This window comes from Triturus cristatus, chromosome 5_1 (assembly GCF_964204655.1).
Source record: "Triturus cristatus chromosome 5_1, aTriCri1.1, whole genome shotgun sequence".
NCBI lineage: Eukaryota > Metazoa > Chordata > Amphibia > Caudata > Salamandridae > Triturus > Triturus cristatus.
Window position 1 is genome coordinate 168498518 of NC_140587.1, and position 16308 is coordinate 168514825.

General features: G+C 47.0%; 1 protein-coding gene across 1 annotated transcript in view; it reads left to right on the plus strand.

The window, feature by feature from the left end:
- LOC146830557 (protein brambleberry-like) overlaps positions 1–16308 on the plus strand; it is a 204490-nt gene that overhangs the window by 151632 nt on the left and 36550 nt on the right. The window contains exons 6-7 of the mRNA XM_085604049.1: positions 3167–3283; positions 4570–4749. Coding sequence (XP_085460175.1) covers positions 3167–3283; positions 4570–4749 — 297 coding nt within the window. The remainder of the gene's footprint in view (positions 1–3166; positions 3284–4569; positions 4750–16308) is intronic.

A 16308-nucleotide genomic window follows, 5' to 3' on the forward strand; every position in this document is an offset into this window, starting at 1 on the left:
CAATATTGCGTTTTTGCTACCATCAGCCCCAAGGTGACCCAAGTGCGCTCCCTGGCGTTTAAATCTGTAGGGCCCCAGATGTTTAGGAGTGCCAGTATAATGTTAGTCTATCTGCTGCCCCAACACTTCTTCCATAAGGTTCACTACCGCCTCCCAATATCTCTGGATAGTTCTGCATTCCCAGAGTGTATGAACAAAAGTTCCCTCCTGCCCACACCGCCTAACACAGTAGCCATCAGAGCCAAATCCCATATGAATCAACACTGACCCAGACAGGTAGGATCTATGGAGAATTTTTAATTGCACCAGGCGCAGCCTGGAAGATATGGCCACCTCTCGGGGGGGGGGGGGGGGGGGGGGGGAGGAGGCCACCGCTGCCAACCATTCGTGAGGAACCAAATTAGAGGCAACAAAATCTTGAAAAACTATTTTAAAGAAATACAAAAAAATTGAACATTAATGTAATGATTTTAAAGGAAAGATAATTTTAAGAAAAAATTCAACATGACATTAATGTTTAGGGTTAGTGAGGTTTCTTTTTAAAGTTTATGAATGGGTAGTTCAGAAATGGGCGATTTCTGGGGGGCAATTAGGGGCTTCTAGGGTCCAGGATGGGTGTAATTTAAGGATTTTTAGAGTGCAGGAATGGGTAGAGTTTATGGGTGGTGAGGGTGTTGATTCAGTGACAGGCCACAGAATTGTTATGGTTTCATAGAATGGTTGGAGTTTAGCTGTAGAAAGAGGTTTTTAGAGTTCAGGGATGGGTGGAGTATTGGGGCAGAATTGGGGTATGATTGGCCATGCCTGCTTTACTGAGATTAATTAAAGTATTCCACTTTTTTTTAAAAAAAGGGAACCCATGTGTGCATTGGGGGGGGAACAACCTTTACAACGCAACTATTACAACGCACTACACTTGCAACGCAATTTTTACAACGCAACATCCACTACAACGCATTCCATTGCATCGCATGACACTACAACGCATTTTTAAAAAGCAACATCCACTACAACGCATTCCATTACATCGCATACTACCTTTACAATGCATACCATTACAACGCATAATATTACATTGCATTTAAGGTAAGTATTGGATAGTATAGGGGTAAAACCCCTACACTATCCAACACTTACCCTACTGTTGCACCCCTTGGAGTTAGAATAGTAATTTTTACCCCTACACTATCCAACACTTACCCTACTGTTGCACCCCCTGGAGTTAGAATAGTAATTTTTACCCCTACACTATCCAACACTTACCCTACTGTTGCACCCCCTGGAGTTAGAATAGTATTTTTTACCCCTACACTATCCAACACTTACCTTAAATGCAATGTAATATTATGCGTTGTAATGGTATGCGTTGTAAAGGTAGTATGCGATGTAATGGAATGCGTTGTAAAGGTAGTTTTTAAAAATGCGTTGTAGTGTCATGCGATGTAATGAAATTCGTTGTAGTGGATGTTGCGTTGTAAAAATTGCGTTGTAAGTGCATGCGTTGTAAAAGTATGCGTTGTAACGTCATACATCCGTGCATTGGGTATGTCCAGTTGTAACTGCATTTAGACAGATCTCTACAAGACCAGATACTCCTTTTTCATAGCCTTGTTGTTGTTTAAAACTTCGCAGCCAAAATCCTGAAGTGAGCCATTGATTTTATCATATTTATGTGCAGGAAATATGAAGTTGGTAGATTTTTCTTTCTTCTTATAATTGAAGTCCTGAATTTACACTTTTTTTTTAAGTGGGACTTTCCGCCTGATGCGGAGAAATGGGATTTTAAGTATGTCTTCTTCACTTTTGCATCCCATAATGAAATGTTTGTGCATTTGTGTAGAACCTAACTTGTAAATTTAATTTGAAGCAGTTTCTTTAAACACAAATGTTAAATTTTTAGGGTGGGGCAGATGCCGCTGGCCTCTGTTACTTCAAAGGAGTGGCCAATTCACTTTGGAAAATGCTGATCTAAATCTTTGGCGAAAATACCTGGCGACACAGGCCGCTGGAGTGGTCCTGAAGGAACATCCGCGGTGTGTGCTGCTAAGGAGCTTTGCAGCTTTTTCTTCTGCCGGACTGTCCCCTCCTGTGCTTCCTCCACAGCACTATAATTAAGCTTCTGTGTTGAGAGACTGTAGCAGTCAATTCCCCATGGCTGCTTATAAGGGTGTTCTTTGCAGCTGCATACCACAAAGACCATAGCCACTTGGGAAGTAATTTGATTTGTGATACAAAAAGTCTATTGCTAAATCCACCTTTTCCTGGATTCCACCTGCATAGCATTTTCTCCACCCATATTTTGATTTGCACACACACCTTTTTTTAAAGGGCTTTTCCAAATTTCGCCAATACATTTTGCCTACACTGTGACCAGAGATTAAAAAAAATTGGCAAATATATCATGGCTGCTGCCTCTTTTTCCCTCCTTTATGACCTAATAAAGTGTTCTCTTGGGATCCATTTTGGGTCAGTACTCCCACTGGGTCTGATCCTCTTCCTTAATTAAACTTTCTCACTTACATTGTTATTTGCACTGTATCGAAGTTTGACTGAAAAGATGATGATTTACATAGCGACCAATCTTTAGACATTCTCCTTTGGATGAAAACTTTATTAACCTAACAAACAATAAAAATTATCATTCTCAAAAGTGGATTAAGATGTGTTAATTTGCTTATTTACAATAAATTATACTTGCCAGATTGAAATAAAATTGTTGCTTGCTGATTATGTACTAGTGTTTAGTCTAATGCTTTAATTACACGTGGACTTTAATTCACGACAGAGCTTTTTTTATTTCATTTATATACGTGGACTGCAATTTCCTACTTCATATAAAACAAAATCGAAAAACTTAAGCTCAATACTAGGGCAAATAATTTGCTAAAAACAGTGATTGGTGCACTGACTTTGAAAGCTTTTGTAAAGTGTTGAAGAGATGCAAAGCGGCGGGGTCTGGTGGGAAAGATCTGTGGCACTGTCTTCTTACAACTTGACTCATACTTTAATACCAGTCCTATACTACATTTGGAGTATGAAAGCCAAACGTTTAGATATTAGGATATTATTCTAACCAGAAACAACCATCCTAGATATTTAGACCTGAGCTATCCGCAGAGTGGCTCTGAGTATTGTCATGTAATTCTCTGTTATTTCTCCACTTTAGAGAATGTGAGTTCCCAGCTCGTTAGCCAAGATGTGGAGCTACAGGAGGGACACAAACTCATTTTGGCTGATTTGTTGGAAGTCCGAAGCCGCTCCCAGGAAGTCTACGACAAGATAGGTAACGCTATTAGACAATATTGAACCTTCATCTTGTCATTTTTAAATACTGTGCACAACACATCCTCCTGTGTTCTAGAATGACCATATCTTTACCCAACTCCTTAATATGCACAATACTGTTTGATATAGTTCCTAATATTCAACCACTTGCAACATACCTCATTTTTATATTATCTTCACAGATTTATTCTCTTGTATCCTCTTCTAAACATGGTTCTCCTCCCAATTGATCATCTTTTTCAGTTCCAATTCTCAGCGAAACTACGTGTGCCAATTTACTATATTTTACAGGCGGTTCTCCCAAATCTGGTGCCAATTCTTTCAGCAATTCCATCCCTCATGTTCGATGTATGTTTAAGAAGAATTGGAAGAGTGGTCTGGTGGGGGAGACTGGTTGTCTGTTTTTGAGGAGTGACACATTTTAACCACATGTGGTAAAGCATGTTTTGCATTGGTTGGGGTTTTCCATCTGCAGGATACCACTTTTTGAACAAACCTGTCCACTGCTCTGCCTAACTAAATCCTAAGCTTTTACAATTTACCATTTCAGGCCTTCACCAGTTTTACAGTGAAGGAATTATTGTTGACGGCACGTGGTGGAAAATTGAATTTATTGAAAGCAAAAAGCAGCAGAGTTGCAGCTTTATTATTCTGATTTATAGACTATTCATAAACAATGATAGCCTTTTCTCATTCAATTTTCTAATGTTTTCAGCATTATGGAAGGACTTTTCATTAAAATCCCACGCAGTGGAACAGCAGCCAAGTACTGGAGTCAGAGAGATTAGTATAAAATCAGTCAGACTTTACTTGTCCATGTTAGTAAGAAATACTTGATTAATGTGATGAAGGAAAAGATTTGTAAGGCAGTGATTTGCAATCCTTGCCTTGCCTTCTGTAGAGCCCTCGCTACCTGTGTCATTTGGGGAACAAGTCCTAACTGCTAAAGAACACGTTTATACATTTTTAATATATTTTCTGAATTAATCTAGCTTAATTCTGGCAATGGGCTCATTTGTTCTTTGAATTTTGTCGGATTCGGTAATTGAGGAGCAGTAAGATTAGTAGTTTGCAAAAAATTTAAATGTGCAAATTGGGAAAGGTGGGATTGAAATCAGGTGTACCGTGCGGACCAGGTATAACTTGGGTGTAAGACCATACCCTTCCTTTAGTGCAACGTATGGTCAACAGCAGGCACACCTTAAACAATGAATCTTCTCACTTTCTCAAAAATATTTTTATTAAAATGACTGCATACATAAAGCCACCCTTTCTTTGCTGCAGAGTCCAACCTGGCCACCTTCTTGGCCCACCAGAGTCAGACTGCCCAGTACTACGACGTGCTGATGGGGAAGCTTCAGAGGATGAACGAGACACTGGGGATGGTGCTCTATGCCATGGACCACATGCAGAGCAGTGTGGAGCTCCGGCTTGGCCACATCCAAGGCTTCATTGGCTGGGCAGGTAATACAGACTACATGTTGGTTCATTCAGCATGGGAGGCGCTCTGTGTACATGCCAATCAATCTCTTGTAGCCCTTATTCAGAGGGACCCATGCGACTTGGAGCATCCGTTGCCATCTAGTGCCATTATCACTCTTGCACCATGTTTGACTGGCTGGTGAAGTGTGGGGGAAGGGAAAACCCAGCTCCATCACTGCAAGAATCAATGTTCCACATCTTGGACCTTTATTTAAGACCTAGTAATATAGCTTTTCAACCAGTGATGATGTACCTAGCAACAATATAGTAGAAAGGTAATGACTGGGTGGTAATAAATGTTTGACTGTTAGAGTGGATCTTGGTTGAGAGATGGAATGCAGGCCAGGCAAACGTTTACAGTAGAAGTGCATCTCTTAAGAGGCGGGTACAGCTGAGCAGCAGCAGATTGGTAGGAATTGTTTGTAGCTGGTAAGACGTTATGCTGCTTGAAAAGCTGAGGAGAGGAGATTGGGTTTAGCTCGAGGTTGTATGGACTGAGGAGAGAAAAAGAAAGGTATAGTGGTGTAGCAGGAGAACGTTTGTGGGAGATGAGATGGTTCTGGTTCAGTTAGCTAAGGTTGTATGACCATGTGTTTGTGAAGTTGTGGTCTTTAACTAACCACTGCTTTCAATAGGTCAAGAAAAGCATAGACCTGGGCACATGGTTTGATCTAGAAAAATTTAGGATATTGTCTTTGGAACTAGGTGGTAACAATGCACATTTAGATTTTAAAACCTTTTTAACCCAGTTTTTGTAATCCAGGCATGCACAGCCTTAGCAACTTAAAAATATTTTGAATGGATATAAAATTTGTAAAGCACTCTACCACTCCCAAAGAGGCATCCTGGTGCTAGGGTACCAACTGAATACATTCAGGAGAGAAAAGAAGAAATGGAAAACGGCCATAAGATAAGTGAATAGCAGTGTGTCTGGGAACAGGAAAATCCAGGTCTTCAGAAGTTATTTTGAAAAGGGTTTCAGATTCTATGAAACTTAGATGGCTGCAAAGTAAATTCTATGCCTTGGCTCCTAACACTGAAAATGATTTACCACTCCTCCTTTTTAGTTTGAAAGAAGGGGGCTTGCGAAGATTGGCATCGGAGTATCTGAGAGTTCTTGTAGGGGTATAGTGCAGAAATCTAGTGGTAAGGTATTTGGGCCCAGTAGCTTCAAATGATCTGAACACCATTAGGAGGATCTTAAAAAGGATCCTTTTATGTACTGATAGCCAGTAGAGTTTTCAAGGTAGGGAGTTTTGGTACAAGTCTGGCTGCTGCATGTTGCACCATCTGCAATTTATGCAAAATATATTTTGAGGCTCCAGCGTTAAGACTATTACAGTAGTCAAGCCAGGAGGTGATTTTTTTTTTTTAAACATGACATTTACATTTTATATTTACTGTGACATTTTGCAACATGTGACAGGGTATCCATCAACAAATCCTGAACTTCAGAATAAATGCATTGATCGTCGTGCAGTTATTAGTCCAATGCCACGCCTGTGTGGACGTGATGCTGTGTAAAATGTTTGAACGGAACTGGGGTGGATTCGAACTGGGGAGGGAGTGCATGGAGTTTTTTTGGGTACTGGTGTCGTAGGTGGTTGTGGGATAATACATGCCCTGACGGACTGTGGGTCCACGTACTTCTAGGGGCTGGCAGCCGAGGGGGACAGATGGGATCGTGGTTGGCCCGGCATCAAGGTCCGAACGTTCAGTAGGACGTATAGCATAGTGCTGAGAAACTACAGGCTGCCTGTATGTGTTATGTGAGAGGGACTGGTGTCTGTGATCGCCGTCGGCGTCTGCAGTTGTGTCGTGCGGTGTGTCGGGGCCGCCTTCCGGGTCAGTACGGGTCAGTGATTGTGTGAAGCAGTTCAGCAGGATAGCCCAATCTAGGGATATGGGGTGTTTGCGTGCCCCCTTTACCTCTTCTTCCCGTAACGTCTCCTCTTCCGCTAATGCCCATTTTTGAACCGCCCCCTCCGAAGCAGCAACCGGGGGCCCTGTGGGAGACCGCCAATGCATAGCAATGTTGCGTTTGGCTAGTAAAATGGCCAGCGAGGCAAATCTGAGGGGTACTTTGTGCAGCTTTCTTTTCTGGTAGATACCCAATGCACAGACGTCCCAGGTGTTCAAATACGCGAGTCCAGTGAGATCCCCGAGGGACTTGTGGATGTGGTGTCAGTAGGAGTGTAGTGTAGGGCAGCTCTAAAACATGTGTTGAAAATCTGCTGCTTGTGAGCGGCATCTAGGGCACAAGAATTGTGTGTCAAGATAGAAGCGTTGGAGGCGTGCTGGCATCCAGTATGCTCTATGGAGGATGTAGAATTGTATATTCTTGAAACGTGCATTTCGAGACACCTTCTAGGGGTGTTCGAGAGCTTTTTCCCATTCCTTCTCATGAAGTGAGCGGCCTAATTCGTCTTCCCAGGTGGTCCGTAGGGTCGCTAGTGGTTTGTGCCTGAGTTCCCCGATAGCCCTATAGATCCATGTGACCAAGTGGCGTCCTGGTCCCATGTGCAAGAGTGTGTGTATGACCGGATGTGTAGGCGGTTCCCCTGTCGAGAGGTCATGGTACTGTCTGTAGTGTGCAAGGAGTTGGCGATGAAGTAAGAATTGGCCGGCAGGAAGGTCATGGTCCTCTATTAGGCGTTGGAATGGCTTGAGCTGGCCGTCCTCAAACAGACCCTCAGCTTCCGTAACACCGCAATCCGTGCAGAAGCGGAGTATGTTGGGTGTGTAGTAGTGTTCTCGCAGGGGCCATCCGACCAGCGGAAGAAGGGGTGAATATGGGGGGATCGTGGGCGACATACAGTGTATCCTCTGCATGCACTGGCGTGCAACCGTCACCTGTAGGGGGTATGTGCGTCGAGGTTTAGTGCCTGGTAAGAGTAGTCGGTGGATCTCGGGCATGGGCACCAGGCCATTTGTAGTAATAGTCTCTGCGACGTGTCTGCCTGCTGTCCAATAAGATAGCCACTGTAGCTGTGCGGCTAAGAAATAAGATTCGAAGGATGGGGCAGCTAAGCCCCCTTGCGAAGTGGGTAGCTGAAGCTTCGACAATGCTATTCTATGCCTGCCCGTACCCCATATCAGTAAACCAAGAAGTGTGTCTAGCTCACGGAAGAAGGGTCTTGGTGGAATTATTGGCAGGTTTGTGAAGTAGTATAGTAGCCGCGGGACGATTATCATTTTGGCGATGGCCACCCGACCAATCTGGGCCAGCGGAAGGTGTCTCCAAAATCCCACCGAGGAGCTGATGCCAGCCAGTGCCTTTCGGTAATTACCGTCTTAAAGGTCAGCCGGAGTGTGATGGAGATGAACTCCGAGGTATCGGGGAGCCTCCGCACTCCAGGCAATTTTTTGATCACCCAGCCTGATCGTCCGAGGGGGAAGGTTCGGATGTAGGGGGTACACTGTGGATTTTTCCCAATTTACTCTAAGTCCCTAGACCTTCGCGAATTCTGTCCACGTGACCCAGATGGGCGTTAAGTCTGTGGTTATGTCTCTGATGTAGATGAGAAGATCGTCGGCATACATAGACACTGTGCATGGTAGTGCCTATAGGAATGCCCCAGTGTTCTCCCTCCAGTCGCAACCGAATTGCTAGCGGTTCCACCGCTAGGGCGAAAAGCAAGGGCGAGAGAGGGCATCCCTGCCGCGCTGTGCCGCGAATGCTGGCGAAATGTATCGCCCTATACGAACGCGTGATGTGAGTTTTGTGTAAAGGAGCTTTGTGTACGCCAAGAGAGTGGGGCCTAGGCCTATTCGTTGTAATACCGAGAAGAGGTACTGCTACGTGAGGGTGTCAAAGGCCTTTTCGAGGTCTAGTATAAGGCAGGCAGCCCAAGGATGTGTGTCACCTACTTGGTCTTGGACGTGAAATAGGCGACGGATATTCTGTGAGGTGGTTCTGCCTGGAACAAACTTGCACTGATTGGGGTGTACCAGGGGCCGAATAATTTGTGTGTATCTGTCCGCCAGTATTTTACCTCGAATCTTGCAATCAGTGGAGAGGAGCGTGATAGGACGATAGGATGTCAGCAATTGTGGGTCACGGTTAGGTTTCAGGAAGGTCACGATGACTGACTCCCGGAGGGACTCCGGAAGCTCCCCTAGATCTAGTGCTGTGGAGTACATTGCCGCCAAACGAGGGACCAGTAAGGGGGAAAAGGTCCGGTAGTATTCTAAGGGAAACTCGTCTAGCCCCGGCGCTTTGTTGCGAGCTAAGGTGCGTAAGGCACAGGTGATGTCTGTGGTCTGTATCTTCGCCTCTAGAGACGTACTATCATCGTTCGTAATTGTGTGGATCGTTAAAGGGTCGAGGAAGTGATCTATACCATCTTGCTCCTCCGAGGCGGGGTGTCGGTAGACCGCCGCGTAATCTGATCGAATGCTGTAAGAATCTGGTCTTGGGAGCGGACTAGGGTACCGTGGGGATCTATGATCTCAGTAATGGGTTTCATGTCATTGTCTTGTTTGGTTAACCAAGCTAGCAAAGTACCCGTTTTATCACGTTCCTTGTGCATCCGGTTGGCATACATCCTGAAATTATAGCTCCGGAGGTCGACGCAAGCCGCCCTATAGTCCGTTCTGGCCTCAGCGAGTCGTTTCGCTGCCTCGTCTGATGGATCCTCCTGTTTAGTGAGGGTAGCAAGGTGTTTTTCGGCTGTGATGAGTGTTTGCTCTAGGGTTCGTTTAACTCCCACTATTTGCTTAATGCATTCTCCCCGGGCCACTACCTTAAATGTGTCCCATTCTACTAGTGTGGAGGATGCTGTCCCGGTGTTGTGTGTGAAGTAGTCGTGTATGCTCTGCTCCTGGTCGTGTTTGAAGACGGGATCTACTAGGCAATCCCGCGGAAGACGCCAAGTTGGGACTGGGAGGCGAGGGGGTCTCCAGTTTAGATGCAGATATGGGCATCGTGGTCCGAGATAATCCTGCCTAGGTAATCCGAGTGTTGTGCTTTGGGTAAGACTGCTGCTGAACACAGGAATCTGTCCAGGCGGACTCTGAGGTTATATGGAATGGAACGAATAGGGTCGGGTCTGCGGGTGCTGCATTCTCCAGACGTCAGTAAGTCCCCATTGTGAGACCCAGGCCCTGAACCGCTCCGCCTGTTTCTGAGCTACCGAGTGCGTGGGTGGGGGGGTGGGAACGGTCTAGAGTAATGTCGAGTGTACAATTGTAGTCACCTCCTAAGATCCAGGGTATTGTGGCGAATTGGGCAAGAACCTCAGTGAGTCGGTCCCAAAACTTGTCTTGCTCTGTGTTCGGGGCGTATATACTGCCTAAGAGCACCGAGTGTCCGTCGAGAAGGCCCTCTAAGAGGGCATACCCACCGTCCTTATCCACCACCCGTCTCAGTTCCTGAAAAGGGGTTCCTGGCCGGACCCAGATCAATGCCCCCCGTGCGTATGCAGAGTATGACGTGGCGCATATGGTGCCACGCCATTTAGACTGTAGTCTACGGATCTCGGTGTGAGGTGTGTCTCTTGTAAAAACATGATCCAAGCATTTTGGCGCTTCGTGTAGGAATATATGGCGTATCGCTTGTGGGGCGTGTGAAGACCACGGGCGTTGAGTGTCAGGAGACTGACGTCAGCGGTCTGTGTCTGTGTAGCCATGTGGTTCTGTATGTACTCGTGTAGGTGGATCGCACCTGTTGGGGCCCGGCAGCCAATGTATCTCGTGTGGTGTGGGGGGGCATGTTCCCTGCCATCTGTCTCCAGGCGACGTGTTGCAAGTACCCTGTTACTGGGGATTCCATGGGGGGTAGAAGGGTGTCAGGAGAAGGTAAGGAACTGTGAGGAGTAACTGGGGCTGGGAAATGTTCCCAATGCGGAGGACCTATCGCGACCAGCGACGCGTCCAAACCTGCTCTCTCTGAACTGGAGAGCACAACGATAGATCATGGGGGTGGCAGCAGCGTGCAGGGTGAGACGTTCCGTCGATCCGGCCGTTGTAGGATCATGGAGCGTCGTCTGGAGCTTGGTGAAGTATGTCCATGTCTCAGGTACTCAAGAGGGATGAGTAGGTTAAGTGGGTCACACTTGGTGGGCCAGAGGATCAGTTCAAGCTGGGAGGGAAGTCATTTGCTAATCAAGCACAGTGTCAGCTGACTGGGGGGTGACCCTGGGGGGTGTAACAGAGTTCAGTCCGGAAGTTGTTTAGTCGCTGTCATCTTCCCCTTCTGAAGAGAAGAGGTGCAGAGCTTGGTCGATGTCGTCCATTTGGGTGGGGACTTGTAAATCTATCACCGCTTGTAGCATCTTCTGTCTCTTTCATGATCTGTTCTAAATCCGGGGAATCTTGTCTACTGGTCCGGGCCGTTATTTTTTGTCCGCCCAGTTGCCGTTGGTGGGCAAGTCTTCTGGTACGAGGTGCCTTGAGGGTACGGTCCTGTGCAGGATCCTGTCTAGATTTGTGCGCACAGTGCAGATCCGCCCAGTCGAGTGCCTCTTCTGCGCTTGTGAAGAAAGTGGCCACACCATCGTGGAGTATCTTGAGGCGAGCTGGAAACAGAAGGGAGTACTGTATGTTGTTGGCACGCAACCTTCGCTTTACTTCCAAGAACGAGGATCTTTGCTGTTGTACTGCACGCGCATAGTCTGGGAAGATCATGATCAGTTTATTCTCCACGTGCAGGGGTCCTGCTTGTCTGGCTGCCGGCAACACCGCGTCCCGGTCACGGAAATGTAGGAATTTCGCCAGCATTGGTCTGGGGGATGCTCCTGGTGGCGGTTTGCGAGCTGGTACTCTGTGGGCCCTTCTATGGAAAAGAACGCCGTCCTGTCCGTTGCCGGGGTAAAAGACTTCACCCACGTATCCCAGCGGGTCCACGCCTTCGATCCCCTCTGGAAGACCCAGCACGCAAATGTTGCAGCAGCGCGAGCGCCCTTCCAAATAGTTTGTGCGTTCCTCTATGGTGGATAGGTGGGCCAGGACGTCTTGCAATGTCGCCTGATGCATTTTGACCGTGGGTTGTAACGTAGCCAAGTCCCTCTCCCCCTCTTTCACTTTGTCGGCGAGTTTGCGATGATCATCCCGTAAGAGGTTAATATCGATCGTGACGGTGCCCAAGCGCATCTCCACGGATATTCTAGAGTGTTCGATGGCCAACAGGACCTGATCCAGCTTGTGGGAGATTGAGGGATCGGCCTGCGACGTAGCGAGTGTAGTCCCGGTCCTGGCTTTGGGCATATTTTTGGGGGCAGTCTCAAGTACTGTGGTGTGCTGAGACGCCCTTGGCTTCCCCATTATGGTGACTGTGAGGATCTGTGGTTCTGCGTTCGGCTTGAGGCAGGCAATCCGTCGTGGACGCGTTGCAGTGGTGGGCCTGGAGGACCGACTAATCCAGCCGGTCAGGGGCAGGGCGGTGCCAAATCCGCTGAGCTATGTGGGAAGGGGAGCCCCTGCTCTCGCTGGCAATGTGTCCGTGCGTCACGTGGGGTCATGGATGGAAGCCAGGAGGTGATAAGAGCAAATGCAACCCATTTCCTGGCAGCTAAAGGAAGAAAGTCAAAAAACTTTCTAAGAGACTTGATGAGGTTAAAACACATGCCTGCCATTGCCTTGGCTTATCGACGGAAGGACAGACAAGTTCAAATTTAACTCCCAGGTTTCGAGTAACTTCTACTGTGGCAGGAGGTGGAGGCACATAGGCCACCATTGGATTGGTGAAAAAAGATTGGACTTTCCGAATGAAAGATTCTCTGTTTTATCTGTGTTGCATTTTAGATGGTTTACTTGCATCCACAAGATGACTTTGCAAAGGCAGTTTTGAAAATTCAGTTCTGAGCCTAAGGAACCTTTATCAAGCAAAAGGATCAACTGCGTGCCATTGGCATACAATGTAGTGGCAACTCCAAAGGAGTTTGAGGGGCCATGTAAATATTGAAAAGTACAGGGCTAAGAGATTATCCCTGGTTAGCTCCAGATGTTAATAGTTTTTCTATTGAAGTACAAGGTCCCAAAGTGACTGCTTTTCTGCGGCCAGTTAAAGCCTTTATCCAGGCCAAAGCTTTGTGGAAAATGCCCTAATTTGTGAGTCATTTTAGAGTAAGGCATGTGAGATGGTGTTGAACGTGGCAGATAGATCGAGTAAGACCAATTCCGCATTCCTACCGGCGTCTAGAGTCAGTTTTGTAGTGTCCGAGAGACTTCTAACAAAGCGGATTCCATGGAATGTTTAGGATGGAAACCGGATTCCTGAGGATGAAGAAGATTGAAATATTCCAGGAAGGAAGTTAATTGGCCGTTCACTAGTTTCTCCAAAATTTTACTTGGGGCAGGAAGCTGTGAATAGGGCGTAAATTGGACAATGTGGTAGGGTCTGCTAAAGATTGTTTTTTTTTTTTTAAAGGTTTAACGGCTGCTAACTTTAAATCAGAGGGGATCTCAGCCATTGACAAAGAGGTGTTTAAGAAGTTATTAATAAAAGGATTCACAGTGTTCGCCTCTTTATGAAGAATGTTGGGGCACAGGCATCCTGTTTACGGATCAGCCGTTGCTCTGCTACCGTTCGGGAGAACAAAGGGGCCGAGGGAGTGGATCTGTAATTCTTAGCAATTCTTAGCAGATACAACAGGGGCTAAATCAGTGGTTGTGTTCCTAATCCAATTATTCAAAGAAGTAAGGTTTTCAGCTAAATTCCTTGTAGAAGAGGAGGAAGTAAGACATGGGACTAAATTCTGGTCCCTCATCTTGCCCCATTTACAATGCTTGTACGAGCGCGTGGTTGAGATGGACAGGGGTATTGTCTGGACTGATGGGATATTAAAGGGGATCAAGAAATAGTCCAAGCAGGACTGTGGGATGGAAGCTCCAACTGCCATATTAGGATGGTTGGAACAAATGCCATCCAAGGTGTGACCTGCGGTATGCATCGGAGATCTGACTAATTGATTCAGATCAATGATGTTTGATGTTTTGATGAAATTCGATACATCAGAATTACTGCTGGTATCAAGGTGATAATTAAAATCGCCAAGAATGGTGAAATTTGCTAAACGCAGTAAAAGAGGTGCCAATGCGTTTACCAGGAAGGCTAGAAAGGTAGATCCTAGGGCCTGTATAGTACGCTGCCAGCGAAGGATTGAGAGGGGCGGATTGAAAAAGCAAAAGCCTAGGCTTTCAGCACCTTTCGAAAGTTTGTAAAGTGCGGCATTGAAATATATTGCGGAAGATGGTAGCAAGACCACTGCGTGCATATCTTCCTTATCTTGTTTTATGATGGTGTAGCCTTTGGGGAGGGTGGAGACAATATCTGGGTTGCACCATTCTTTAGGCCATGATTCCTTAATAAATAGAAAATCTAACTGTAGTTCTTCAATTGTCATATACCTCCTGTGCATGTTTACTAAGAGCAGGCATTTATGAGCCCACCTGAATAGTGACTTGTTTTGGGAGCTATGAGCCTGGTTGATATCAAAGGACGTCTCGATTAAGGGACCAAACTCACCTTTGCACCTTATGCAAGATACGGGGCCCTCAATGGAGGATGGATCCCACACATGGCATGTTTACAAGATTGCAGATATTCTGTGGAGAGTAAATTACCCTGAGTGTCATGGATGGACACAGACAGCTTGCCTTCGGCGCACCAGTGGCGCGTCCGCTGCGCGACCTCTCTGCCAAACACATTGATGGATTCAGAGCTCTAACTGGTTCTGCCCACCTCACATCTGATTGGACAGAACCCCAACCAATCAGCGTGCATCCTACCAGCTATGAGGAGGGCATTTGAAACGCACACAATTCTAAGTTAAATTCAGTAACAACCCACTGATGTTCAAAGTTCAGACAATGTGAAAATGCTGTGATTGGATATTTAATATTGCTCTGAAAACAACTCTTAGCAAATTCAGCAGAATCGCTTCATAAAACATGTACCGATAATGGCACAGTTTTAAATTAGGAGTGTTCATATTCACATTAGTTTTCGAATAGAGCCCATGTATTCAGCTATGGGTGTTTTTCTTGCTTTTCATTGCATTATGAGAACCAGTGACACCACAAAACAAGCAGGGGCATGTTGTGAAACTGCTGGAAAGGCGCCCCCCCACTTGGATATCCCTCTCTGTGACCTGTGGCACTGACTACAATGTGCTCTTAGTACACTTATAAGCTTGAGTTAATCTCAGGGAAAGTTTGGGACTGGCTCCTTCCTTCCCTAGGGGAGACAATATATTAAAATGGATGAATGTAAGAAAGTGGGTTTCTGTTGCAGTAACCCCCCCCCCTTTTTTGCCTAATAGCTGATGCACTTTTCCTTGTTGTGCCCTGGGCTCCTGCCAATCAGGTGCCCAGGGCCTGTGTTCCTTCCCTAAAAACTGCCTAACAGCCAAAACCCAAATTGGCAAACCCTGGCCACATGTCGGCCCCTGGTAAATGGTACCCTAGGTACCCAGGGCCTTGTGACCAGGGAAGGCCTCTAAGGGCTGCAGCACTCATTGTGCCACCCTTAGAGGCCCTGTACCCTAACACACACACACACACACACACACACACTACCCTTGCAGGCTGAGTGTCTGGATACAAGACAAAACAGAGAGTCGACATGGCACACATCCCGGTGTGCCATGCCCACAACCTACACTGCTTATCAGCCAGCCCTCTAGCTGGGTGCCCTATGCCAGTGGTGTGGACACAGAGGCAGGAGCCCTGTGCCCCTACAGTACCCAGGTCTATTCCTGGGTCCTGTAAGTGCAGTGCTGCCAGCTAAGAGAATATGGGGCTGGGGGCTTGTCAAACACGAACTCCACAGCACCATAATGGCAGCACTGAAGACTGAGAAGTTTGGTATCAAACTGCTCAGCACATTAAATCACACACTGGCATCAGTGTGGATTTAATGTACAAAGCACCACAGAGGGCATCTTAGAGAGGCCCCCTGAATCCTAAACCTACAATCCACGTCTGTTCTGAGGCTGCTAGGCTGCCACACAGCAGACATGTTGCTGGACCCCTGGGTAGGAGAGCCCCTGCTCTCCTGGGCCTGCAACAATGCACATCCTTGGCGAGGTGCTAAATCTCCTCCCCCAGGATGGGCAGGGGGAAGCTTCAAAGGGATTCCGCCTCTGTGAGCTTCCCCAGGCCACTGCAACCCCCCACTCTGGCGGGAAGCTTGGCCAGAAACACCAAATAAGGACAGGGGATGTGCCAGCCTGCCAACCCCACCCCTCAGGTGGGGGAGGCGAGGTGAAGCACATCTCCGGGCTCTCGCCATTTTGAAGATGGGAAGCCCTGCCCAATCGGGACTAGGCTCCTGCCCCCCTCCCACAGGAGAGAGGCAGGATAGGGGGTGTACCCACCCCAGGACAGGGACCCATTGGCCCCTGCCCTTCACCTACCTGTAACGCCCCTAAATCTAGTATTTAGGGGCACCATGAACCTTCCTTCCCCAGATCCCAGATTCGAAAACTACAAGAAGAGCAAGAAGAACAAAGACCTGCCCTGCAGCTGCTAACAAGAGGAAGACACCAACTGCTTTGGCCCCATCCCTACCGGCCTGTCGACCCTCGAACCTGCTCCAGC